The 25,437-nt window shown below is 39.5% G+C and overlaps 2 protein-coding genes across 5 annotated transcripts; one reads left to right on the top strand and one right to left on the bottom strand.

Moving 5' to 3' along the window:
• The first annotated feature begins 74 nt into the window (after positions 1 to 74).
• dimt1l (DIM1 dimethyladenosine transferase 1-like (S. cerevisiae)) lies at positions 75 to 3,901 on the top strand. Its single transcript, XM_044196768.1, has 12 exons — positions 75 to 269; positions 945 to 1,018; positions 1,159 to 1,245; positions 1,797 to 1,858; positions 1,963 to 2,056; positions 2,145 to 2,194; positions 2,295 to 2,418; positions 2,542 to 2,634; positions 2,745 to 2,809; positions 2,914 to 2,977; positions 3,124 to 3,230; positions 3,341 to 3,901. The coding sequence occupies exons 1-12, from the start codon at positions 212 to 214 to the stop codon at positions 3,381 to 3,383; spliced, it is 921 nt and encodes a 306-aa protein (XP_044052703.1). The 5' UTR covers positions 75 to 211; the 3' UTR covers positions 3,384 to 3,901.
• Positions 3,902 to 6,229: 2,328 nt separating this feature from the next.
• Positions 6,230 to 25,232, bottom strand: kif2a (kinesin family member 2A). Of its 4 annotated transcripts, XM_044196746.1 has the most exons (22): positions 25,013 to 25,232; positions 18,648 to 18,742; positions 16,192 to 16,314; positions 15,118 to 15,172; positions 14,152 to 14,268; positions 13,781 to 13,825; positions 12,342 to 12,442; positions 12,106 to 12,201; positions 11,954 to 12,008; positions 11,694 to 11,856; positions 11,435 to 11,525; positions 11,225 to 11,288; positions 11,016 to 11,107; positions 10,786 to 10,928; positions 10,292 to 10,496; positions 10,020 to 10,130; positions 9,864 to 9,931; positions 9,479 to 9,604; positions 8,412 to 8,559; positions 7,698 to 7,799; positions 7,271 to 7,406; positions 6,230 to 7,171 (listed from the first exon to the last, which is right to left on the bottom strand). In XM_044196746.1, exons 1-22 carry the CDS (start codon positions 25,071 to 25,073, stop codon positions 7,086 to 7,088), a joined length of 2,283 nt encoding a protein of 760 aa, XP_044052681.1. In that variant the 5' UTR covers positions 25,074 to 25,232; the 3' UTR covers positions 6,230 to 7,085. The 4 variants fall into 4 exon arrangements, with proteins under 4 accessions (XP_044052681.1, XP_044052683.1, XP_044052682.1 ...); XM_044196748.1 differs by lacking the exon at positions 9,479 to 9,604 and having other exon boundaries at positions 25,013 to 25,231; XM_044196747.1 differs by lacking the exon at positions 13,781 to 13,825 and having other exon boundaries at positions 25,013 to 25,231.
• Between the last annotated feature and the right edge of the window lie 205 nt (positions 25,233 to 25,437).

The raw sequence follows: 25,437 nt of genomic DNA, 5'->3' as shown, positions 1-25,437 counted from the left end.
GTATTATTATTTATTTGTAAAAGCAATGTAGATCAGCTGCCACTAGAAGGCGACACAGGAGGCGAGGAAAGATCTTAAACCTACTGCACATCCTGTCAGTGAAGAAGAAAAGGAGTTTACACGTGTTTACTGAGCCCAGACGAGATATATTTTGAATAATTGTTTCAAATTTGGGTTTGCTGTTCTTAACGCGAAACAAAGCCAAGTAAAAATGCCGAAGGTCAAGGCGGAGAAGAAAAGCAGGCAGCACCAAGAAGTCAAAAACCAAGGTATGTTTCTCCAAGGAAGGAGTTAGCGTTAGCATGATAGCAAACATCACTGTCAGCTGCTGAAGAAAATGGGCTTTAAAGTCAAAGTCTGTCAACATGTTGCTACGACATATTTAGCAGTTTTCTACTCTGATACCGTACCAGGATCAAAAACAGCCCATTAATGAGAATTGTAGTTGTCACGTCTTTCGCCTGTGTTAACATTAAGTATTTGTTTACGTGAGTTATCTACTGTACGCAACGTTAACTCTCCTAATTAAGTTCTATGCGACAAAAGCCAAACTGAATTCAGAAAATCGTTATTTAACGTGGCTCGACTTGCCCGCAAATGCACATACATACAAAGTATTGTTTCAGATACTTGTTTAATTGTCGAGTGTCTTGTGGTTATTTCGGCATACAAAGTGTCCACCAAATTACTATTTAATGTAAAAACTATTGCCAATCAAGTGCCAGGTATCATCATGGACACGTACAAAAACAACAGTTTTGAATCCCAGGTTTCACTCCCCACATACATAAACATTTTAAGATTCTTAGTCGTGAGAATCACATTTCATTACAAAACCTTGTAATGAAATGTGGTGCCCTTGACTTAAAAAAAAGTTTGTAAAGTTTGTCACGTTTAACATCACACAAGCCCAGTACACAGTGTCCCAATCCCGTCTGTTGCAGGAATCATGTTCAACACGGGCATGGGCCAGCACATCCTGAAGAATCCATTGATTGTCAATGGGATCATTGAGAAGGTACACTGTACTAGTGCACTCTGGTACTGAGAAGTTACTGTACAGTTGAGTTTTTGACACATACATCCTATAAACAAAGACTGTACACAGACAGTCATGATGCACAGTGTTCCTGAGCCATGGTTGTGGCTGTTTTTCAGGCTGCCCTGCGGCCGACAGATGTGGTTCTGGAGGTGGGACCTGGTACTGGTAACATGACAGTGAAATTGCTGGAAAAAGCCAAGAAGGTGAGATGCACACAACAACCTCTAAGTAATCAGGTGACGATTTCAAAGTGGAAAACATCCTTTGAAATAGGTCTGAAGTCATTATATGCTTTCTGTAAGATGGACTGCACTGATTAGATTTTTTTAGTTTGTAGTCTCCCTGGTGTTACATTTATGAATGACCACTTTGGCAAGCACTTTAGTACTGCATTTAGTAATTGCCAAGATGGGGTAGTATATTGTGTTACTTAAATGTGATGTTACTTTTTAACACGATCTTGTTGTCTTTGTCCTCGGTCATTCCCATACACACAGCAAAGAGTATAAATTGCAGAGTAATGGGGATTCTTAGGTCAAAGTCCAGCTGTGTTGCCAGGTTTATTCGTCATTCAACCCATACCTCATGAAAATGTTGTTTCCCATCACTTTTGATGCAGATTTTCATCCCAGTTATGTCCAGTTTACATTTCTCATTCCCATTCTTCTGTTGTGAGCTTTGTGTTTTTTTGCAGGCAGTGATAAAATAATTGATTGTCACTGTTCAGTCTTAACAGAAATTGCTATTTTTGCAGGTGGTGGCCTGTGAGTTGGACTGCAGATTAGTGGCTGAACTTCAGAAAAGAGTGCAGTGCACGTGAGTGCAGACAGCAGCACTGTGCAACACCATATATACAGTATCTGAAATTAAATAAAAAGTGAATATGTGATCTAATAAAAGCACATTTTGTTTTCTATAAGACCCATGCAGACCAAACTTCAAATATTAGTTGGAGATGTACTAAAAACAGATCTGCCGTTCTTTGACGTCTGTGTGGCTAATTTACCTTATCAGGTAAAGACATGTTGCCTCCACACTGCACACAGTTGATTCAATGTCATCAATACATTTATCTTAAGCTTGGCTTTCCTTAATTGTGCAGATTTCGTCACCGTTTGTCTTCAAGCTCCTGCTGCATCGACCTTTCTTCAGGTAAGAAACAACCGGAGGCCCTCTGAGGGTTTTTAACTGTGTTCTTCATTTGTCCACGTTGAGCATTTAGCACCTCTTTTGTGTTTTTACTTTTTTTCAGGTGTGCCGTGTTGATGTTCCAGAGAGAGTTTGCCATGCGACTGGTTGCCAATCCTGGAGACAAGCTGTACTGCAGACTGTCCATCAACACGCAGCTACTGGCTCGTGTAGACCATCTCATGAAGGTGAGCGTGCACGCTCTGGTGTTTGCTCTCTAGACGTGGCAGCATCATGACAGTGTCTTTAGACGGTTTCTTTTCATCAAGGCTTTTCCTGTGTCTCAATGTTGATGTTTCCCCTTTAATCAGGTAGGGAAGAATAATTTCCGTCCTCCTCCAAAAGTGGAGTCAAGTGTTGTCAGGATAGAACCGAAAAATCCTCCTCCTCCAGTTAACTTCCAGGTGAGGTTCAACTCTGTGAATAGTTAATGCTGTGAGAATGCAGTTGGTCAAAACAGGAGATCAATTGTAGATGTTTAACGTTGTGTTTTATTTTATTTTCTCCTGAAAAGGAGTGGGATGGCCTGGTCAGAATAGCCTTTGTAAGGAAAAACAAAACCCTCAGTGCAGCTTTCAAGTGAGTACCTGCCTGCTGCAAACGCTGCCACCCTAATCCAAGTCTGCGCTGTCAAAAGAGCGTGTGGAAAAAACAGACGATCATTTTGATTTTTTAATTTCCAGGTCCACTGCGGTAGAACAGCTGCTGGAAAAGAACTACAGAATTCACTGCTCTGTACACAGTGTGGTGAGTTGTGGTGTAGTTTTTCAGTCATGTCAGACTCTCAGTCAGTGTTGCTCCTTGTAACCCTTGTTTTGAAACTGCAGATCTGTCACTTTTAAGATTGCTCATCAGCCAGTTTGAATCTAAGCTCTTGTGCGCCATCTTGACAGGAAGTCCCAGCAGACTTCAGCATCAGCAAGAAGATTGAGAGTGTTTTGCAGGAGGCTGATTTCTGTCAGAAGAGAGCCAGGTCCATGGACATTGATGACTTCATGGTGTAAGTTGAACATCTACTACTTATTTGTTTCTTTCACCCTTTCCCCCCAAATAATCTACAATAAATTCTTCTTTTGATGTTTTTTATTTGAGTGTTTTCTTCATCCACAGGCTGCTTCATGCATTCAACTCTGCAGGGATCCACTTTTCTTAAACGGCAGAGGAAACTGAAGCGAATGCTCCCATGACTCTTATGTTCTGCTTTTATGATGAGAGGGGAGAAGTTAGTGGTCAGATGAGTGGAAAGAAATAGATTGTCTGACTGCTTTCCTCCTCTGGAGCTTTGCTTGGAGGAACTGAATTTCAAATGTTGAAATAATTGGATGAAATGTACAAAGAATATTGGAGGATACATTTAAAGAGCTCATATTGAGTGTGCTGTTTTACCCGTATGAGTATAGACAGATAAAGTGTCCCTGGGCATGTATGGACAATGTTTAGCAGAGGGAAGCTGTATAAGCCCTCTGGGTTGTTCGAGGGACTGTCGGTGTGTGTGAGAGTTTGTCGTTCATTGAAAATAATCTGTAATGGATGATTATTCTAATCTAAAAGCAATCTACAATTTTTCTAAACTATGTCAGAATTACCTCCTCGTGGAAAAGGTAAATATTTAACAAGTGTAGATTTTTGAGTGTGTGCAGTCTCTTAAAATAAATTCAGATTGTCCACGAATTTTCTTTGTCACACTTTTCTTTTTCTGTGCTAACACCGTCTGACTGTCACTAAAGTACTATTGATTACTTTCTCATCAATTAATTAGTATTTAAATTTCCCAGAGCCCAAGGTGATGTATTCAAATTGGGTTTTAGACTGTTGGTTGGACAAAACAAGCAAAGATATTGACAAATTACTCCAAGGATTAATTGAGACAGCGATTACATCTTGGCTCAATACAATGCTGATGCTTTGAAAAGTAGTTACTGTGTCTGGTAGGCTGCTTTCAGTGTAACGTCCTTGTTCCCTTGTTACAGTACATAACTACTATTTTGGAAGTGTAATGTTAAATGTCTCCACCAAAAGTGTTTGTATGTTTTGGTCATGCAGATGAACGTCATCAATGTTTATTGCCTGCGACGGTCATAGTGCAGTAAATACATCTCTGGCTAGTTTGAAAGTTTATTTTGAAAGTCTGTACCGGAAAGTGTAGTATGAATTGGAGTATGAAGTATTTAAAAATCAGTAATGAAAAATGTAAAAATGACATAATTCTGGATAAATTATTAATAGGTGTAGCTTAAAAGTGCGTGCAGTCTCTTAAAGTAAGATAAAGTTAGATTGTACACACGTCGTTGTCTTAAAATGTCACGTGTTTTGGCTAAATATTGCTTCCATTCCTGTGCTAACGCCATCTGACTTGCCACTAAAGGTGTTTTAGACTAATTCAGGATACTGGGCCTGGCAAGTGTTGGGGGACACCAAGCTTCTTGAAGCATTGAACCACTTTGACCTTTGTGCAGTAAGTGGTTAAGTTTGGTACAGTCACAAACATGTCAAAAATAGCGAAATGCGCTGGCCAATGCTTGGTATTGGAATTGCATGGAATATATTGCAATATGCAGGACCTCATGATGAAACAGTAAGCCGAAAATAAATGTTAAATTGCTGCTGTCATGTCATGATATTTTGTTAAAACTACAGAACACAGTATGGCTTTTAAATACTCAGATTTAAAAACACGTCCTGTAATCTGTGCGACATGTTATTGAATTACTGCCCTCCAGTGGTTACAATGTGCAACTACAACGCTGTCTAACGTAACAGTATTACTACCTTATTGTGTTTGCCTTGATGCTAGTGGCGTTAACGTTGTGAGTGTATTTATGATTATGAGTGTTCATATTCCTTCTCAGTAACTACAACTGGGCATTCTCCACCAGCATCAATGCAGGAGTGTGTGCGGTTACGATTACTGACTGTGACCACTAGAGGGCAGAAAAACGCAGGATCATAAATGCACAAACAGCATCAAGGCAGAGCAGCGCGTTACCTCAGATAAAACAATAATAAAACAAGTTATAGACATAAATGTTGCACACCATGACCACTAATAATTCTGTGGACCTTCATGTGTAAAAACATCCCCAAGTTTTTATTACATTATGTGATACAGTTTCCATATCTCTTAAGCATTACCTAAAACATGACGACCGTTGGGGCCGCTGTTGTCAAGGTAGACACAAGATCCTACTAGTGCTTCCGGTGAATCCTTTCACAATAAAAACTCGAAATGGTAGAAATGACGTTTCTAATTTAAACAAAACTTGACCCGAAAATAAATAAAATAAAGCCAGGCGCCTAAACTTGCAAGTTCATCCTTTTCAGATTGTATTGTGGGTTTTCACTTTTTATTAGCAGTAGCTAACAGTAGTGATGGGTAAACAAAGCTTTAGCACTAACCATTTGATAGAGAGAGACTGGTGATATCTGCTGGCCAAACGTGGTGTTGACATTGTACGACACTGTAAGAAATAACTGGTTATATCCTTTTACAGCTATGTGCAGTGTCACCTTTTGGCCCAAACCTGTCAGCATCACTGCATGGTCACATGTGGGTCTTGTGGGGGATGGGAGGTACATCTGTCACCATGGATACTGATACACTTTGTTTTCCTAGCTGCTGTCATTATGTGGTGTTTCTCTGTAAATTTAAAACAACTCCAAAATACTGAGTGTAAAACTATATGCTCTATTTTTTTTTGTTTAAATTGATGCAGGGATATTGTAAGTCAAGTGAATTTGGGATTTAATTGTTCCCTGTTTTAATGTGGAATGAAATAAGTAGCAAATGTTGGTCAAACTATGTATTATATAAAAGGATGTAGCAAGATCAAATCTGTGTTGATGTTGTGCTTCTACTTAGCACCAAAGGAGTATGATGTGCAGCCTACTGTCAGAGGGCTTTTATAATGTAGTCCATTTCTACTCAAAGGTGGTAGAAGATGGCTCTTGATGGAAGTTATTCAGTCCATTTATTTGGATAAGTCATTGTCACAAAATACATTTAAATGAAACACATGAATCTTTATTACTTCATCCAGCATTACATCTGGTGCAAACAATGAGCGACATAACCAATGGTAGGTCAGTGGGCTTCACTATACATTTATTAATAGCAGTTTTTCTAGTTTCATTTTTATAACAAAGTGTTAATGTAAAACATGTTTTCCACTGGTTTAAGAGTTTTTAAGTCAGTTGCCACATAGAATGAATAACGTGGCACAAACTGAAGCAATCTACACGTAAAAACCCCTCAGGGGCACAAGGAAAGAAACAAAGGAAGAAGCACAATGTAGTTAAAGGCTTCTTCCAAACTGGTAAATGCTCTGAGAAGGAAGGGGAAAAACAGAAGAGGCCGCTTATGAGGTACGACTTTACAATGCCAACTGATGACCCAAAAGCATGAAAACCGAGGACAGTGGCGTACATACGCTATTACAGAGTGCACATGCAGACATGTCAGCCAGAGCAACCAGAAATCAAATACTGGTTTCGTACGGTAAACCTTAAAACATGTTCAATGAAGCGCTCTTCTGAAACCAGGGCAAAAATATTCAGTTTAAAGAAAGTACAAACAAGTATAAAAGAAAATAATTTAAGAAGAACAGAGAGGGAAGACTAAAAAATCTACTAAAAACAGAAGGAAACTATTTTCCTTCCAAAGTTTTCTAATGAGACCATAGTGAGTGAAGTTTTGTTAGGAGAGGGATCATAACAAATGCAATTCCTTGAGCCTGTTGGTACATCAGACAGTCCTTTTTATTTGTGTTTTCACAGCTGCTAGTGACAGCCCGAGTTGTGCCAAACATCTAGTGGTTATGTTTCTGTATGTGCCACTTAAACCTCTTCAGCTTCCAGTCTAAAGAGCACGTGGCCTCTTGGGATTGATCTGCTTACTGGCTTGCTCCTCCTCCTGGAGAGTAGAGCGGAAGGACTTCACTTTATCTGTTGAAGGAAGGACGGAGAGGAAAAGACATTATCGTTAGAAAAGTGAGCAGTGTTTGCCGGAGCAGGGTGTAACATGTTTCTGTGCTTCAGTCATACCTCGGAGCTCAGTGAGGATTTCTATCTTCTGGTCTAGGATCTGCTCCAGTTGAGTGGCGTACGACTCCACGTCATAGTCCACCTCCTCTGTCATCTCCAGCAGCACTTTTTCATCTTCCAGCCACCGGATAGACTCCTGCTCACAGAGGACACATACAAGTGCATATTTAGTTTTTCACAGCCCAAGATGAAATAGTTCCTTCAAACAGAGGTTATCAGTGCATGTGTTAGAAGTGTTAAGTTTTCTACAGAGAACGTGGCAAATACAGCTCCCTTGTTACAAAATGTGAGACTCTTACTGTACTTGCATACCTGCATCAATGTGTATAGAAATTACAAAAGGTCTTCATCTATGTGGACATAAAAAATTACAAGAGGTGAGCTGGAGTATTTAAAGAGTCGTGTATGTTTTATTCAGTGTTCTGACCTGGAAAACAGCTCGGTGGTCCTCCAGGACCTGCTCCTCCATCTCCACTAGCTGAGACACTGCCTCATGGAAGGTAAACAGCTGGGGAGACACTTCCTCCTCCTGGGAAACATATTTACAGTGTCAACAAGGGACACACAAAAGTTAACATGGCATCAGTAGCAACAAAAACGCAACACATGACAGACACCTTTTCTGAGATCACTGCTGAAATCTGGATGCCAGTGGACATTAATGTTAATTTATAAATAATGTCCATTCTTTAAAAGCTCAAAACACATTTCTGACTCTCACAAGCAAAAAGGTCCTTCAGGTCCTTGAAACCTGCTTCTATATTTCATGGATGAGGTCAAATGTTACTGTTCAACTATAAGTTGATGTAATATATGATGTGTCACAACTTTACAGCCCTTTAATAGCATGTTTATAATCTGTCTCCAAACCCTCCATTCTTCTGAGTGCGTGTGAATACAGCAGTTTTGGGAAAGAGAGGGGCTGTATTATGTTTTCACGGCATCTTTGCAAAACTTTTCTGTTTGAAACGGTCTATATAATTGGTGACCGGTACTTAAGACATTTTTTAAATTTTCCACTAAATTAATTATATCTCAATATATCTCAGTATATTGATATTTTGATATGAGGTTACATATGCTGTGATAGAGAATTTTATCCATATTGCCCGTTTTAAATGAACAGACCCTGTGTACTTACATTCTGCTCACAGAGCAGTTTGAGGTCGTCTCTCTGCGGCGAGATACTCAGCCAATCCTCGTCCAAAAGATCCAGCTGGTTGACAGCATGGATGTTGGGTCGACCCCCCTCCATCACTTGGTTGGGGTCCACTGTCAGCTCCTTCACCCTGCAGAGAAAAGACATTGAGCTGGTGAGAACCCACTCTGAACATGGCTGCTGTTTGAGTCGGGGTATGACGTTAACTGTGGGGTCAAAAGTGTTCACAAATAGCACAGGATAGTGGCATCATGAGAGCAGTGACATCATGCATGGGGAAAGATGACTGCGTTGGCTCTTTTAAATGTTTGAACTAATTCTTCCATCCATTTATTCTCTTACTGGGCATGCTAACTTGATTCACAGAGAGTGAAAGAGTGCAGTTTGTCTAGTTCACCTGTACAATATAATGCAATTTATAATACTAAGGGCTGGTCATAGTTCGTGTTTAATAAGGCCTCACAGAGCTTTATATATATATATATATATATATATATTTAATTAGGACTATGTGCGAGGGATTACGTGCTAAGAGTTGGCTCAAAGAAGAGCTCATCCTGAACAGCTTCATGGACTTTTTAGTGTTATTATTGGCACCAAACAGCAGCTGACACCTTATTACGTCAAGTTTTGAACCACCATGTGTTCATTCTGACTAATCACACCCAGCTTTCACAGTTGTCCCTGACATCCGGGCCTCACCACTGATGGTGTCACGCACAACAAATAAAAGACACACCCATAAGGACAGACGGATGTGTTTTTCTTCAGGAGTCAGTGAAAAGAAACAGCTATGTCTGCAGCTTAGCCAAAGATAAAAGTAAAAGCACAAGTCAAAGCGGGGGAGGAGGATGAAAATGTGTCATGCAGATGAAAAATAGGAAGGATAAGACGAGAGTAGAGGTTTTGCTCTGTGAACAGCTGATGAAGTGAATGAAAGCTGTTAAAATGGATGTATATCACAATGTGATAAATACCTGCAGGGAGTGCATGCACTGTGTGTTTTGTGTGTGTATGCGTGCAGTGCTGTGCTTTAGGGAGTGCTTGACCTGCTGGGAGAGGTAGCAGCAAAGTCATCGTACTCAAAGGTATTGGTGGGCGAGAGCTCAGGGCGACTCCCCTGACCGCCCTGGGAGAAGGGGATGTCCGACGGACTAATCCCAAACTCCTTCACTCTACACGGCGGCACCAGCCACACCAGCGCACAGAGGGCGGGAGAAAAGAGGGAAATAAAGCAGGAGAAAGAGAGGAGAGAAGGAATACAAGAGAGTCAGACAGAACTACTGAGAGTAGGCAGAGAAATTTACAACAACAACATTGGTAGAGCCAATCTATACAAAAGCCACTGGGGATTATAGTGGAATTAAAGGAGCTATAAATTCATATCACTGCATTATTTCCATTGGTTCCTGTGGCAACAAGGCATATTCCCACCTGTTGGCGTAGCGTAGTGTGTTGAGGGTATTCTCGCAGGATGTCATACCAGGAGAGATTGTTGCAATCTGTGCAGACAAACAGAAGATCATTCAAATTAATATCATCTGGAAGAGATATGAAGACATAGGATATTAATGAAGGCAATGAACTGACCATGCATGTGCGTGAATTTTCCCCAATGAAGGAGTCTCTCAGGACCTGGGTGAGCTTACTGGCTCTGAATGGAGTGTGGGGCTTGTTACGGCCAAGAGCCCTGATACACTCCTGAAACAAGAAAAGCAGAGACACATATGGTAAATAAAAAAATAGCTATTTAATATCACTGTGTATTTTGTCAGTTCATAAATAAACAGGAAAATGAACTTGTTGAAGTAGCAGGAAATACTTGGCGGTCTAAAATAGAGCTGCCATCGCTGCCCACGAACCTTTAGGGCCAGCAGGCTTTTGTTGATCTCAGCTCCCTCCAGACGAGTTTGGCGGTCGGCACTCGATGTATCAGCCCCCCTCTCATTCCCTGCAAGGTCAATGAGAGAGAACTTCCCGTGCATCTTCCCCTTCCTCCGAAGAATGATCTGGAATACGGCGTGGCTGCGAGATGAGTGGGCGTTGGCCGACGTCTGCCCTGATGTTCTGGGAGTGAGAGGAAGGAGACGTAAAGATGAGCAGTGAAGAGAGCAGGAAAAGAACAATTGTAGAAAATGCACACATTTCCTTTATTTGCCATGAACATGGTGTACAAGGAATGTAACCAGGGTGATGTCATATTCTATTATGAGATATTTGAACAACAAGTGACCAAATCTTTTAATGCAGGACAAAAGTAAGTGTTTCACAGAGTTATGATATGACTGAACAAATACAAGAATTCAAAGTTGTGGGATTGCACCACTAACAACTAGCAAAGTTTCTGTTGTTATACCTGCAGCTGTTGCCCAAGTCTATGAGTTTCAAGACGTCCTCTGTGCACTTGACCTCCTTCTCCTGAAGCCCCACAACCTGCACTTGCTGTTTCCCGTCCTCCAGCACCCTCAGTTTAGCTTTACGATTCAGCAGGTCAAACACCTAACAATACATACATGCAGACAGCATTGGTTAATGTTTTATTTAGGGGGGGAAAAACAAACAAACAAATGACTACATATCACTTGCCTTTCCACTGTAGATTTCAAAGAAGGTTGCATACACTTGTAGATCTAACTTCCTGTAGTTGGGTTTCTTCAACATGAGAAATACATCCCGAGCTGCATGAAAAGAGATGAGAGATCAAAAAATTTCAATGCAAACCAAACCCTTTATAACATAATAACCAAAATTTTATTTGAATGCCTTTACTCACTAAAAAAGGCCTGTTGACTTACCAGCTAATGCATAAATTCCTTTAGAGCAGTCTTGGTTCTTCCCAGAGAAATCTCCACCCATAGTCTATAATACAGCGCACAATACAATATAGGCGAAGAGATATTTTCAAATTATACACAAGGGTAATAAAATATAGCAAAACTCTCAATAGGAACAATTAGGTTTGATGTGGTTTTGGCTTTTTGAAGGAGTCATTGTGTGTAACTCACATGTGTTTTTCCACTGCCTGTCTGCCCATAGGCAAAGCAGGTGGCCATGCCCCTCTCAAAAATGGTCTCCACTAGAGGTCTGGCAGTGAACCTGCAGGTCAGACAGAACACACATTCATTCACTACTCCATCAGCAAAATCAAGATATAACATTTAATCATCATGTACACAAACAAAAATCCTCATAACATTTAGAGCAAACACGCAAATCAGCTTGGTCTAATGGGCTTGGGTTGTTTGCCGATGTGCTGTTACAAACCTGTAAACCATCTCGTTGGTGGTGCTGTCATCAAAGGCATAATCAAAGCGGAAGGTCTGGTTCTCCAGGTATCGGGTAAGGTCGACTTTTTGTTTAGGTTCATGAACCATCACCACGTCCTTACTGGGGATGGTGATCACATCCAAATCCTTCACAGACAACTCTGGAACACAGCAGGGACAAGACTTTCAATCACATCAATACTTTGGAGGAAGACATTTTAAATAGAATACGACATAATGTTGTTACTGAGAGAAAACCTTTCTTGTTGAGTGGACGTTTCCTCACACAAACACATATTCTGTGCTCTTCAATCTGGATGGTGCAACACAGAAGGACATTTTATTATAACGTTGCAGAGGGTTAACATCTAACAATCAGGGGAGAAGGAGAAGCCACAGTCTCTACTCACCAGATCTGCTGTGGTCAGGGGCCGGTAGTCTAGACTGGCTCGGAAATCTCGGATCATGTACATGATCTCATAGTTAGGGATGGTGGTATCCACCTCCTGAAGGAGGAGTCAAAGTGAGTGAGGTTTATTCACCAAATAGGAAAATTATTCTCATGTCAAGAACGTAAGTGGTTATCAAGATTCAATAAATATATTTTGTTACTTAGGAAGGAGACAGTTGAATAATATTGATGTACCTGAGCTCTCTTCTCCCTGAGCTCCTGTTGCTGAAGCCGACGCCTCTCTCTCTTCTCCTGCAGTTTCTCCACCTCCTTCACACAGTTTGACTTCCTCCTCGCTGCCATAAAGACAAGAGAAACAGTAATTCTACTACCTTTCACAGTATATGCCAATAGCCTTTCTTTGTGAAAAAGCTCTCTTCCTCTCTCATCCCTCTTCCAAACGGTTTCTTCTACTTCCTCAGTCTTTTCCCTTGGCTTGAGCAGTATCTTTCTCTCAGTGAGCCTTTCCTTTCTCTTGATCTTCCTTCAAACAGAAGGGAGACCTTGGGCTATTTCCAACAAAGCAGAACAGTGATAGTGCTCAAGCACAGACCAGGATACAGTGGCTGGCACACAGTGCCTCCAGTATAACACTAGCTGCTTTCTCTACATAACCAACAAAAGGCCTTTACAGTGTGTTCGAAACCTGCACTCATCTATCCCTTCTATCTGCACAACTAGACCGGTGGACTGCTAAAACTAGGATATGTGCCTTGTATTACTCCAATTACTCCAATTAAAATTAGAGGTGATTTCAAATCAAGTATGATTAGAAAATTGTTTCAATCAACCAGCAATCAACCAGAAGGTTATTCCAAATCTCCCAGCACAGCACACCCACAGATTAGTGTTGTTTCAGGTCAATCACAAAGTATTACTAACCATATTAAGAGAACACAAGTTAGCAAACATGTGAGTGCAGTCACTTGCAGAGTTCATAAAAACCAATGTTATCTGATTAGCCCTGGCTCACTGCTACAGCCCCAGCTTCCCACTGCAAAGCCTGGCCGAAGCCCTGTAATACAGTCCTGGCCTCCTGTTGGCTCCAGTCCCCGAGAACCCAGACTATCAGAGCAGAGGGATTAATAATCTACTCTAATCTGGGAGGAGAAGATGAGCTGGTCAGCACCGGGACAAGGCAGTATAAGAGGGATGCAGAGTCGTCACTACTTGGGGGTCTCACAGGCTGTCGGTGGGGGAGCTGAGGGGTGAGATGGGGGAACAAGGCGTCTCCCTCCCTCTCAGCTCATCAAATAACAGTGAGCACTTGGAAGGAATGGAGGGTAACGAAAAGGTTATTGTTACTGTCTGAGCCTTGAAAAGTAAGGCACAGTGCTACAGGCTTTTTCCATGTGTGTGCCTGTGTGTGACTCAGCAGAAATCAGAGAGGGAAAAGACAGCGCAGTCCAACAGCAGCAGCATTTTTTTTTACTCCCTGTCTAATACCCAGAAAGCCTGTCTGCTGGATGGATTGTGCTTGTGCTACTTCACCACCACACCACAATAGTATCTGGCAGACATTTTGGGTGTACAATCTTCTCATAAGACTAAAGGACTCTCAGTTTCTATTGGGAACTCTATTAGAATCACCATAAGGCATTGAGGGCAAGGGGAAACATGCAGGTGATACATACAAAGCTTTCCAAACTCCTTTCTGGATATCGGTTGATGTGAGGATTCTGTGATAAACATGTGGTCAACAAAAACATGAGATATTAAAAAGTTAGGATTATATGCCTGTATTCTGCAGATGGCCTAAATCAATTGATCAAAAATACTGTAAATATTAAAAAGTGATGGGATTTTTCATGATTCACAATGAAATGTTCTAAAAAATAAAAATAAAATAAATAAATAATATCTGGATTTTGCATTTAAACCCATAGAGAGTTTAGACCAAATGCTTACAACTGCTTCCCTAAAAATACTATTTTCTTGAGAAAGATTACAGTTAGATCACATCACAGGTTAATTTAAAAACACATTATTGTTTTGATCATGTTACCATTCTGCAGTTGCTGTTGTGTCTGAGCTTGAGTGAGCTGTGCAGGCTGCTGGGGTGGAGGCGGTGGTGCAGGCTCTGGTTGTTGAGGTTGTGGGGGTCTGGCACGGGTCGGAATCACTGAAAACACAAAACCAGAAAGATTAAGAAAGAGACCTTTTGACTTGCATGCTGCTAACACAACACTTTTGAACTTGGTATTAAAACTGAACCCGTCATTTTAAAGTTTTACATTAAACTTAACAAACTTAAAATTAAAATCTGTTTGCCCATGTGTGACCCAAAATAAGCAAATCAAGATCTAGAGTTCTAAGTTGTTGTCATTTTTAAAACATCTTTGGCATATTAGTTATGTCTAGCTAAAACTAATGCAGTCTAATGCAACAGTCCTAAAATTGGACTGCATCAGAACTTGTGCTATTGAATTGTATTGTGTCATACGGACAGGTGTTTCTACTATTTTGTCCACCCCATTTATATCAATGAAGGCAGGTTTAAGAACAGAAACTCCTCTCTGTATAATGCAATACAGTTCAACAGCACCACAAACCACATCCTGCAAAATTACCATACAGTTGAATCAACACCTCTTTGAAACAGTTTGAACAATAACAGAACATTATAACCTTCATGAAGGAAGGATTTATTGCAGGGCTATTGTGTTAGACTGCATTAGTTTTAGCTAAGTGTACTGAATAAACAGGAAACTGAGTGTATGTAAGTTTTCCATATACATCTTAAGTCAAGTAATCATTACAAATTGTGACAAAAGAGGTTTAAAATGTCTGAGATATATTAATGGCATATTTATAGAAGGCCAGGATAATCTGATAACGTTGGTCACTGATGTGTTTAACATGTATTGTCTATTGCTTTTCTTTATGATTTCTAAGTTCATTTTCAAGATGTAAGAGTACAATATGATGAGAGGATAATTAAAGAATTTTCAGAGAACTACGTGAAACAAACCTCTATTATCCCTGGACGGAGTGTCATTCTTAGTAGGTGCTATCGTCCGACGGTTCTGCAAGAAAAAACAAAAGCTACAGTAAGATATTCTAGGATAAGAGGATCAGGGTTAAGTGATACCTAATTTCACTTTTATATATATATATATATATATATATATATATATATATATATATATATATATATATATATATATATATATATATATATATATATATATATTTTCATAGCTTCTCAGGACTTGAAAAAGGAAACGCATTATTTGTTCACCATTCAGTTTTCAACCTCTTTGCCTGCCTCTGTTATGAAGAGATACAGAAATAGTCAAAGCCAGAGAATCAGATTAGTGCTGAGTACAGAGGCCTCCTTTAGTAATACTAATGTTCGTGATAACACTGCCAATGCACACATCTTAACAAATCTTTAAAAGAGAAATGAAAATAGACCATATCCAAATCACAAAAAGGTTGCAACTCCCTGTATATTTTTCTGTGTGAATGATTCCTGTACAGGTTATGGAGCTACACAATCAAAAAGTACTTCAATTATAAACTCATTACAGGCCAAAATTACAGTATCCTATTAGAGTGAGCCCTATTTCAGGCCAATTAAAATGCATGTTTTAAAGTACATTAACAATAATCCTATCCAAGCAGCATCATTTTCCTCACAGTTTTTACTTTAAATGTTTTATATGTTGAAAACTGAAAAGAAAATTATACTATATGGCAGGTTAAATCACAGCTGCAATATTCATCAAAATAATCCCAGTGTTTATGTGACAATATGGAGCAACCCTAATCTACTGTGCATCATACACACTGTACTTAACAGGACCAATTAGTTGGTTACATAGAAGGATCCAGGATCTATATTTAGGTCCAGCAAACTGCAGCCACATAACTACCTGAGCACTTTAGATGCACTCTGGCTATGATGTGAATGAAGGATGTAAAACAGAGGAAGAGAATCAAAACAAAAAGAAAGAAGTTGTGTTTTTGTTTGAACAATCCAAATCATATCACACTGATTTGTTGCAGTTGTTGTCAGAAAGGGTGGCATACCGGTACTCACCTTTGCAATTTTATTGACCTTCACACACGTGGGTGTAGGTGGGGGTGGGGTCTCTGGACTAGGGGCAATTTCCTCATCTGGAGCCACATCTGGGTTAAGTGCAAATATACTCTCCAAGTCAATCTGTCCAGAAACAGGGCAAGATAAGTGTCAGAGAAGCTGAATTACATCCACCAGATTCAAGGCTGTAAAACGTAAAAAAAAGTGGGGTAAACACTTTTTATAGGCGCTGCAAGACATTTCTATAACATAGTACAGCTCAGTATTAATTTGTGAATTTGAACAAGTCTCACTATAAGCAAAGCAGCAGAAAGACAGACTGTAGCAGAGGTTTGGACTTGAGTCATAGTCTAAAGACTTTAATGTTAACTTGACAAAATAAAATAATAGACTTGCATCAAGGCCTGTCGCGATAATTACATTATCGCCTCGCGCGTTATGTTTACATGCATGTTTGTTTACATAAGAATGTCAACATTTTAGCCAACATGACCCCAGAATAAACAGCAGGGTCTTAATTCCCATCACTATTGTGGAGTTTTACTGTGGGCGGGGCTGAGGCAGCTCCTCAACTCACTCACACACAGTGTTGCCAACTTGACTACTTTATCGCTAGATTTAGCAACCTTTCAGACCATCATAAAAGCGAGAAATATATTGTAATTCATGCTGCTCATGAGTAATCGTAGCAAATATGGAAATAGTTTGTTTGATCTTCTCCCTCCCTTTGTAGATTTTTTAAAGACGTTTTTACTTCAAATATACAATGTACCTGTAATGAGTTTGTAATTATTTGGTTAATAATTTTCTATCTACTTTATCTCTCCTTTGCTGCAACCGACAGCCCCTATGTTTTATGCAAATGAATGCGATGGAATGCGAGGCAAAGGAATGCCCTTAAAATAACAATAATATCGTTTATCGCAATTACTGCTGTGATAATATATCGTCCAACAAAAGAAGTTATCGTGACGGACCTACTTGCAACTTGCCTTTGACTTTAACACCAATGACTTGAGACTTCACTTGGACTTGAATTACCTGACACCCCCCAAAGTCCAGAGATTAAAATGATGCTTGTATTAGTAGCTCATGAGCATGTATGCTTGTCAGTGAGCAACAAACTGATGCAGTGTAAATAGCCATATTTCTATGGGCTCAAGACAGGATCCAAAGCAGCGATTTTCAACGACCACAAATGAGCTAACTAGAACTAAATGAATGAAATTAAATTAACATATTTTTAACTAACTATATCGATTTTTAAAAATCTTGACAGCATCAAATCTTGCATTTGTTTGTTCAACTTTTTGAAAATGTGATTAAGCATTTTCAAAGTCTGATCCAGACTAGTCCAACAGACCAGCTTTACTTGCTTACTTTTCCACCATGAATTTTGTGAACTGAACTGACAAGAATTCAAGATGATGACAGCCGCTGTCTGAATGAGGAAACTATGAACAAGGGCTGCACAATTCATCAAAATATTATCGAAATCACAATATGGCCAAGTGCAATATCCAAATCGCAGAAGCTGCAATTTTTTGATAAAAGGTCAAATGTGTCACAAAACAGCACAATAATGAAGTACTGTTAGTGCTGCAGAGATGCCCTGGCCTACAAATCTTGTTCTCCAAATGTAAGAAAACATGTTTGTTTGGTACAGACCCCAACAAATGTCACATCATCATGATTTTAATAGTTTTTTCAGTGAAAATGAAAATTGTGATGCAAAAATTATCATTCCCACTAATCGTGAATCATATCGCAATCGTAATATCTGTCAAGAAAATCGCAATATGATTTTTTTAACCAATTCATGCAGCCCTACTATGAACACCGTTCAGGACTACAAGAGTTAAGTCTTTGATACCAAAATGTGTAAAAGATACATCACAGTCTGGGAATGTGATTTTTGTATTCACAATTTGGTAGCCTAAATGTTGTATTGCAAATTTAATAACTGTATATCAACAATATCTAACATTAGCCACTGAGAGAGAGAGAGAGGGAGAAAGGGATAAAAGAGAGAGAAGGAGACAGACGGACAGAGAGCTTCAGATGATGGAAGATATGAATGTAACTACCATTTTACAGTGGATTGCTTATTTTACACAGTCTCAATATGCTAAGCCAATATATAAGTGGCTCTAAATATAGCAAATATATGATATATATACAATCAAATTACAACAATGAGGCTTCATTACTGAGAAGTGAAATATACTGTGTGTTGAGTGTACACTGTGTGGGACATACTGTATGACCAGAGTCACAGGCTGTGATAGCTCATGCACATCAGTGTGCAGAGGGTGATGGTGGGATTGTAATACATGCAGGCTGGTTGTCTAATCATCACAGTTCCTGAATGTCTTTGGATGCATTTTTCATTGCTGTGGAAAATAAACGCATACTGGTGTTGCAGATGCTTTGAAGGGTAACAAATGGTGGTTTACCTCTTTCCCTTTTGTGTCTCCATTTTCTATCCACTCCACTGTGACACTCTCATTGTCCTCATTCAGTGAGGTCACCATTGCCTGGTGTATACGTCCTGTGAAAGTATCATAGACAGGGGAAACACAAACATCAGTATAAGGCAGTGGTTACAAAGGCCCAAACTAGGGCCCAAACTCAAACCCTTGCAAGTTTGGTAGCAAAAACGGTGGCAATGCTTTAATTGTTTATAAGTAGAGTGATAATGGCCCTGCATGTGCTATCCACCACCTCATGTTTTAGTAATGAAAAAGATATAACAAGGATAATGAAATATATATCAATACAAATATATTTTTGTTCCCTTTCTTCTTCCCCGACACACACACACACACACACACACACACACACACACACACAGAGGTTAATATAAAACGGATTTCACTAACTTAGCTTGCACATTAGCAAGGTAAATTACAAAAGGCTTAATTACCACAGCCTCATCAGATCTGTTCCTGGTCCTGCTAAATCAGAACAGTTTTTTATTTGGAAATGCGGCAAGGTTGGAAAAAACTAAAAAGGCACCCTGATTTGCTGTGTTTTTTCAAGCAGCTGTGTCACTGTCAATAGAGGGCCTGCGTTGCGTTATCTTCTTACATTTTAGCTGTCCTGTTATTTTGTGTAAGACTATATCAACACAAATAGGGCTGGGCAATATTATTGTCCATCTGCGTAATCATTCTACAGATTTCTATATCCCAAATTAATGATTTTGTACAAGCTGTAATTCAAAACCAACAAATTTACGAATAGAACTTGTTTTACACATATGAAGTATTTGGTCACATGTAATGCAAATAGTGGGACAGTTTAAAATATATCAGTGTCTAAAATATTAATATTGTGATCATGATTCCAATCATATCATGTGGCCTTAAACACTTCACTTGGTACACAGTATAGTGTTGAATGATGCCCTTGTAAACTAAATCCTGTCTGTGCTCACATTAATACTAACCAACAGAGCATCAACACCTCAAACATCAGGAGGCAATTGGATCCTTTAAGTTTCAAATGAAAGCAAGGCAATAGGCTGAGGCTAATCTTAGTAAGATCTGACTATGAGGTTTGATAATGACCCGTTGGAGAGAATCACCAATAATAGAGAAGCACAGCTGCTGCTGCAAGCCTGTATGCTTCTCTCCGCCTCTCTGTTTGCAGCGCAATAATACCAGCTTTTAAGAGCCTGCTCAGCCCTTCCATCTTTGTTTAGGTGGACCTGACTGTATGCTGTGAATTCCCAGCACAATCCAGGGAAACACCATGTTCCTGTATCCATTATTCAGAGACACACAGGGAGCTAGCAAGCAAAGATGCTTTTAGTGTTCTCAACTGCTGAACATTTCAGTGATTTACCGTACAATGATGTTGTAGAAAGCAAATCTAGTGTCTTAAAACAGAGAGAGTTGGGAAAAATCTTCTGTGCACTCTGAAGCTCAGGAAACTCTGGCGTAGACATATTGCATATATTAAAAAAATACATTCTTTATACTTAGTAAATCAACTGCAGTTTTGATATGCATATATTGAATTCATGTAAGCCACAATGTTACAGTATGGATGACAAACGCTCATAACACAATTCTTCTCCATTCACAATGAAACACTGTGGGGTTCCTGCAGCCTTTCGAGCCTATCTACTTAAACCGGCATTACCTGGTTTGAAAACTACAAAAAAGTTCAGTTCACATCAACACTATTCTCAACACTTGAAACCAACTACAAACAGATGGGTGAAATATTGAGGGATAAACACCATTCTTCCAAAAGATATTCCCTCATTTGGTGTTGGTGGTGGAGAGCGCCTATAGGTGTTCAATCAGATGGAGATCTAGTGACTGAAGGCTTGATCATATGATTCACATCATTTTCATATTTAAACCAGTCACCCCTCGAGCCCTGTATGAAGGCATTTGTTACATTTTCCACTAATTTATTCAGGTTTGCCTTTAATTTGTCAGCTGTCTGACTGTGCATGCAACTATCTTTAGTGTACTCCAGTAACGACTATGTCGACATCTGTAAGGTCTGCATGGTGGAAAGACAGCCAGATACAAAAGAAAATCTTGGCAACAGTAAAGGCGGTTGGAACACCTCTACTTAAGGAGGGTGTTGAGAGCACGCCATGCTGCAATAGTGACTGCAGCACAGGATTTACGGCGACAACAGAGAGTCAAGGCAAGGCCCTCCAAATCACTGTTGCTTCCTGCTAATAGCCTTTTGCTGGTAATAAAATGAATAATAAAAAATAAAAAAATGTGACTGGCATCAGCTAATGCCAGTGGCCAAGTTTGAGACCACAACCTTCCTGTGGGTTCATACAGATACGACTCAATTCAACTACATGCTGCAGAAGTCAGGTAACTGCAGAGCAGAGCAACAACTTCCTCCAAACCACATGTGTGGAAAAGTGTTATTACAGCACATAACACCCAGTAAAGCTTAACTTCATTAAAAATATACAATTTAAAGAACTTTCATACCTTAAGTACACACATTTTAGTTTTGCCCGTCCCAATGGGATTCAAAGAAGAGGACTGAGCAATCAAATTACAACAGTAAACCAGCTTGACAGAAATAAATGTTACATGAAGTGATCTGTTTCTTCCCAACTTTGCTGACTTAGTAAGATGTTTGTTGTGTCAACCAGCACACTGCAGCGCCCTTACTGGATGTTGACAGCACTTCATCTCTACTGTTAACATAAGTGTGAATGCCAGCAGAGGTCGACAACACTAATGAACAGAATATGTGGGCAAAATACTGGGGTTCAAGACATGCTAAATTTCTAATGTAACAGTAAGAGCAAGACCCAAAGAAAAAGCAGTCTAAGCAAGGTCGCTGCTTGTAGAAATGTACAGTTAACAATGGCGCAGACTATTTAACCTGAGAATGGAGGCCACAGCCACAGTAACACCATACACAACAATGGGCATGTAGGGGGCCTGGCTGACCTATTGCAGCCAGACGCCTAGAGACCTAGGGACACAAAAGCTAGCTCCACACCATCACCAAGACAATGTCTTTTACAATAACAACTTTCTCCCTCCACATCTAGAGAAGGCAGAGTGACATAATGTGACAGGGCTGAAACTGAAGATTAATTTTTATTATTGATGACACTACCAATCATTTTTCTCCTAATCATTCAGTCTGTGAAATATATTAAATAATTACAGTAACCAAAGTCCAAGCTCAAATAAAAAAATATAGCTAGAGCTAAGGTAAACGTCCCTATTAAGCCCACCAAATCTGCTTTTCAGGCATTTTTAATATATTCTGCCCCAAGTGAGAACATTTTAGTTAAAATGAAAGTCTACTCTCTCATTTGAAGTGCCAATAATTCATTTACACCAATTTATAATGTTTTTACTGTTTAATTTGTCAAAATATGTCAAAAGTCTGGCATGGGCTTAATGGCTACCTAACGTACCCTTCAAGCCCATGAGTGTTCCAAATAAGCCCACCTCATGATTTGTTGATATATATATATATATATATATATATTGGATATTGTTTATTTAACAGTATAATAATATAAACTATACATGCTTTTTATGCTTTATATCATTACAATGAACCACACTATGCAGTTACTGTATTGATGAAGCATGTGGTCTGTTTGCTGGCATGCTAAAAGTCATATTTTCATTTCAAAAGTAACAATATTTCTAATCCAAGTAATATTCTAACATGTCTTATTCAAAACACTAATCACTTAAATTTGGATAACAAATAAGTACTTATCAAAAACAGGAGTAGAAATATGCACAAAAAAAGTGATCTCCTGAGGGTAGTTTTTTTTTTACAACTTCTTCTGGGATCAGCAGGCACAAGTCACACATGTAACTCAATATTGATAAATGTGATTGGCTTACAGTATACAAAGTGTCATTTATGTAACGAGCAGCTTCATTGGAAGACAAAAGACACAGCAAAAATTGTGATGTAGTTTCTTTTTTATTTGACTCAGAAGTTGTAAGTGGGCTTACATGGTATGTGGCCTTAATAGGGATGTTTACCCTATACGTTATGTGTAAAGAATTACTTTTAAAAAAAGCTGATCTTTTGTGTTTGTAATTGATAAGTGACATAAATTATTAACCAATGATCAAATTTGATTACCTTTCTGTCAATCGACTAATGATTTAATCATTAATCGTTTCAGCATAAGTAAAAAGCTCTCAGATAGGTTCAAGGGTACAGCATCTGTCCTGCGGCAGACACTGTGTACCTACAAGATCCTGACGCACTGTTGTGCAGCTATACACTCTGACCTTTCTGATGAAGGGAACATTTAATTTCCCTCTAAAAATTAGTAAAGTGTACCGGCCTGCCTACCTACCTCTTCCTCACATACACGCACTCTATTCCTGTACCTAGCTACATGAGCCGAAATGCTAATTCACATACTGGCTTGTCTTTCAGCAGTTGATATGCTTATTTTCTGTAACTGAATGCCACTGTCCACTGTGTCCCACTTTTATACTAAAACCTGGCTGGATGGATGCTGACACCTCCCAGTAGTTGAAGGGGCTTAAGAAGGGGGTGCTTCAAGCTCTGCTAAGCCTGAGGAACAAACAAACCCTTAGAAACATCAGTTTCATTACAAAACGAAAGACACCCATTGATGAAACTGTCACAGATCGAGAAAAAGTAGCAAAAAATAATTCTCTGTGAGATCTTGCTCTCATCAGGACTAATTGTGAAAGGGAAAAACGCAGAGGGAGTGAGAGAGAGTGCTGGCAGACGAGGGAGCTGGCTGCAACAGATGGGGTGGCGGCTAATGGCCTGAATCTGGCTTGAATTTGAACCAGCCCCGCCACCAACCCCCAGAGAGAGGGCAATCCCTGCTCTGGATGCAACACCAACCAGCAGGGAAATGGACAGACATAACTGCTTCCCTCTCTAGGCCTGCTAAGCATTTCTTTCACATCCCACCCCTGTTATTAGGGTACTGAGGACAGTAGAATCAAACGCCTCAGGGATGATGGAACTGAAGACATCCGCAACAACCAATACAACGGTTAAAATACACCCTTGCCACTAGCTTTGAACAGTTTATTTTCAAGCAAGGGCTTTGCACAGTATCACTGGGTGTAGCCTAATCCTGAAAGGACCAGCAGGAATCACACAAACTTTTCAGTCATCTTTAGCTGCCTGGCCCTGAAGCAATGCTCTACAGCTACACAGGGCAGGCAGAATAAAGCCGACATTCACACAGAGAAGAGTCATACAACAAGCTGCCTCTCCCTTTTTCTGTCTACTCCTGTTAGCTAACCCTTCAAAAAAAACAACAAACTGAAGCTGAAGTGAGTGTATTGTAATCCCAGCTTCTTCCTGCTGGCAGTTTACAATATGCAGTAAGTTAACTGTTACTTTCGTAATAAGTACAGAGCTGTCATAGGCGTTTCATACAATAACGTTACTGTTTGTTTATCGTCATGCTAACGTTATCTTGGCATATCGTTACATTAACTACAATTTGATTTCCTTGTTTTAAGTTGTGATCTTATCAAAGAGTTCCTTAAACCACAACTTTCTACTAAACCTATGTAGTGTTAGTTACTAAGATCTTGGGATACGTCTGTCTATGGTCTTATTATCTATACATAGCATGTCAAATTTTCAACATGTTCAAAAAAATCTTAATTCTTGATTTTGAACAATTGGAGGGTTTCCATAACAACCAACGCTAGTTAAGTTAGCTCAGTAAACATTTAGCTAATAACCTATATAAATGAATTACATACGACATAAAATACAGCCAAAGAGCAAACTACTCGTTAACTAAATGGACCAGGGTTAGATTTCACTGCAGCGTTACTGCTGTAATAAAGCCGGTAACATTAGCTAGCGTTAGCCGTTTAGCTAATCACAAGCTGGCTAATGTTGCTCTCTATCGAACTAACGTTAGCTTGGTTAGCAATTTAGCAAGCATAGCTAATGTTGAATTTTAATTCCTTGTTAGAATAAATCATTTAGGTAACGTTATACAGTCGCACTACCGTTAGTGTTTTAGCTTCGTTAACTTCCAATTGAAAGCATTTGATGTTATCTAATTATATGGATTAGCAACGGCAAATGTCTCCTAAATTCGCATAGAAGCTTACGTTAGCTAACAAAGGTGAGAGCTCATTCAATGGCTATGGCCATGTTGAAGCACTCCGCCCTGACAGCTAATATTAACGTTTTCGTGCAGCTAACGTGAACGTTACGCTCTGCAGCCAGGAACAACGGTTGCAGTATTCAACAGTACCGCAGCAACAAAGATCCTCAAACAACTTACACAGTGCGACAGGGGAAGAATAGACAGGGTGAAACTTACCATCACTGCGCTTTATCTCCACATAAGTACCAACGACAATCTTCCCAAAACACGACGCCATTCTACATTACTTAAACAATTAACAAAAACAGCACTACAGACTTATTATGAGCCGAGTAAATGCAGCTTCTTCTGTTTGGCAGTCTTTGATCTGGGTGGAAGATGCAGGCAACAGAATGAGCTAGCATTACGTAGCTACCGAGAATAGCAAAGTATTTCCGGTCCGTAATTTTTCAAAATAAAATCAGGCAAAATTTTACCAGCTCTCTTGAATCGAATCCTTGCTTGGATGAAAATACAACATAGGTCGTCTCAAATTTTGCATTCTCAAACTAATATGGTCTTGTAGCGTTATCTGGTTCTTGTTTGGAGGTATTAGATAAAGTAAATGCAGGTGGGCTTGTCACCATACATAAGTAATAATT

The sequence above is a fragment of the Siniperca chuatsi genome, linkage group LG5, assembly GCF_020085105.1.
Source record: "Siniperca chuatsi isolate FFG_IHB_CAS linkage group LG5, ASM2008510v1, whole genome shotgun sequence".
Classification (NCBI taxonomy): Eukaryota; Metazoa; Chordata; class Actinopteri; order Centrarchiformes; family Sinipercidae; genus Siniperca; species Siniperca chuatsi.
Note: the sequence above shows the minus strand (reverse complement) of the source record. Positions and strands in the feature narration are given on the sequence as shown.

Coding starts and splice junctions, on each gene's coding strand:
- dimt1l (XM_044196768.1), top strand. CDS start 212: ATGCCGAAGGTCAAGGCGGAGAAGAAAAGCAGGCAGCACCAAGAAGTC. Junction 1,246..1,796: donor TGCTGGAAAAAGCCAAGAAG/GTGAGATGCACA, acceptor CTATTTTTGCAG/GTGGTGGCCTGTGAGTTGGA. Junction 2,978..3,123: donor ACTGCTCTGTACACAGTGTG/GTGAGTTGTGGT, acceptor CCATCTTGACAG/GAAGTCCCAGCAGACTTCAG.
- kif2a (XM_044196746.1), bottom strand. CDS start 25,073: ATGGCGTCGTGTTTTGGGAAGATTGTCGTTGGTACTTATGTGGAGATA. Junction 11,289..11,434: donor CAGGCAGTGGAAAAACACAT/GTGAGTTACACA, acceptor GCTGTATTATAG/ACTATGGGTGGAGATTTCTC. Junction 10,929..11,015: donor TTGAAATCTACAGTGGAAAG/GCAAGTGATATG, acceptor ATGTATTGTTAG/GTGTTTGACCTGCTGAATCG.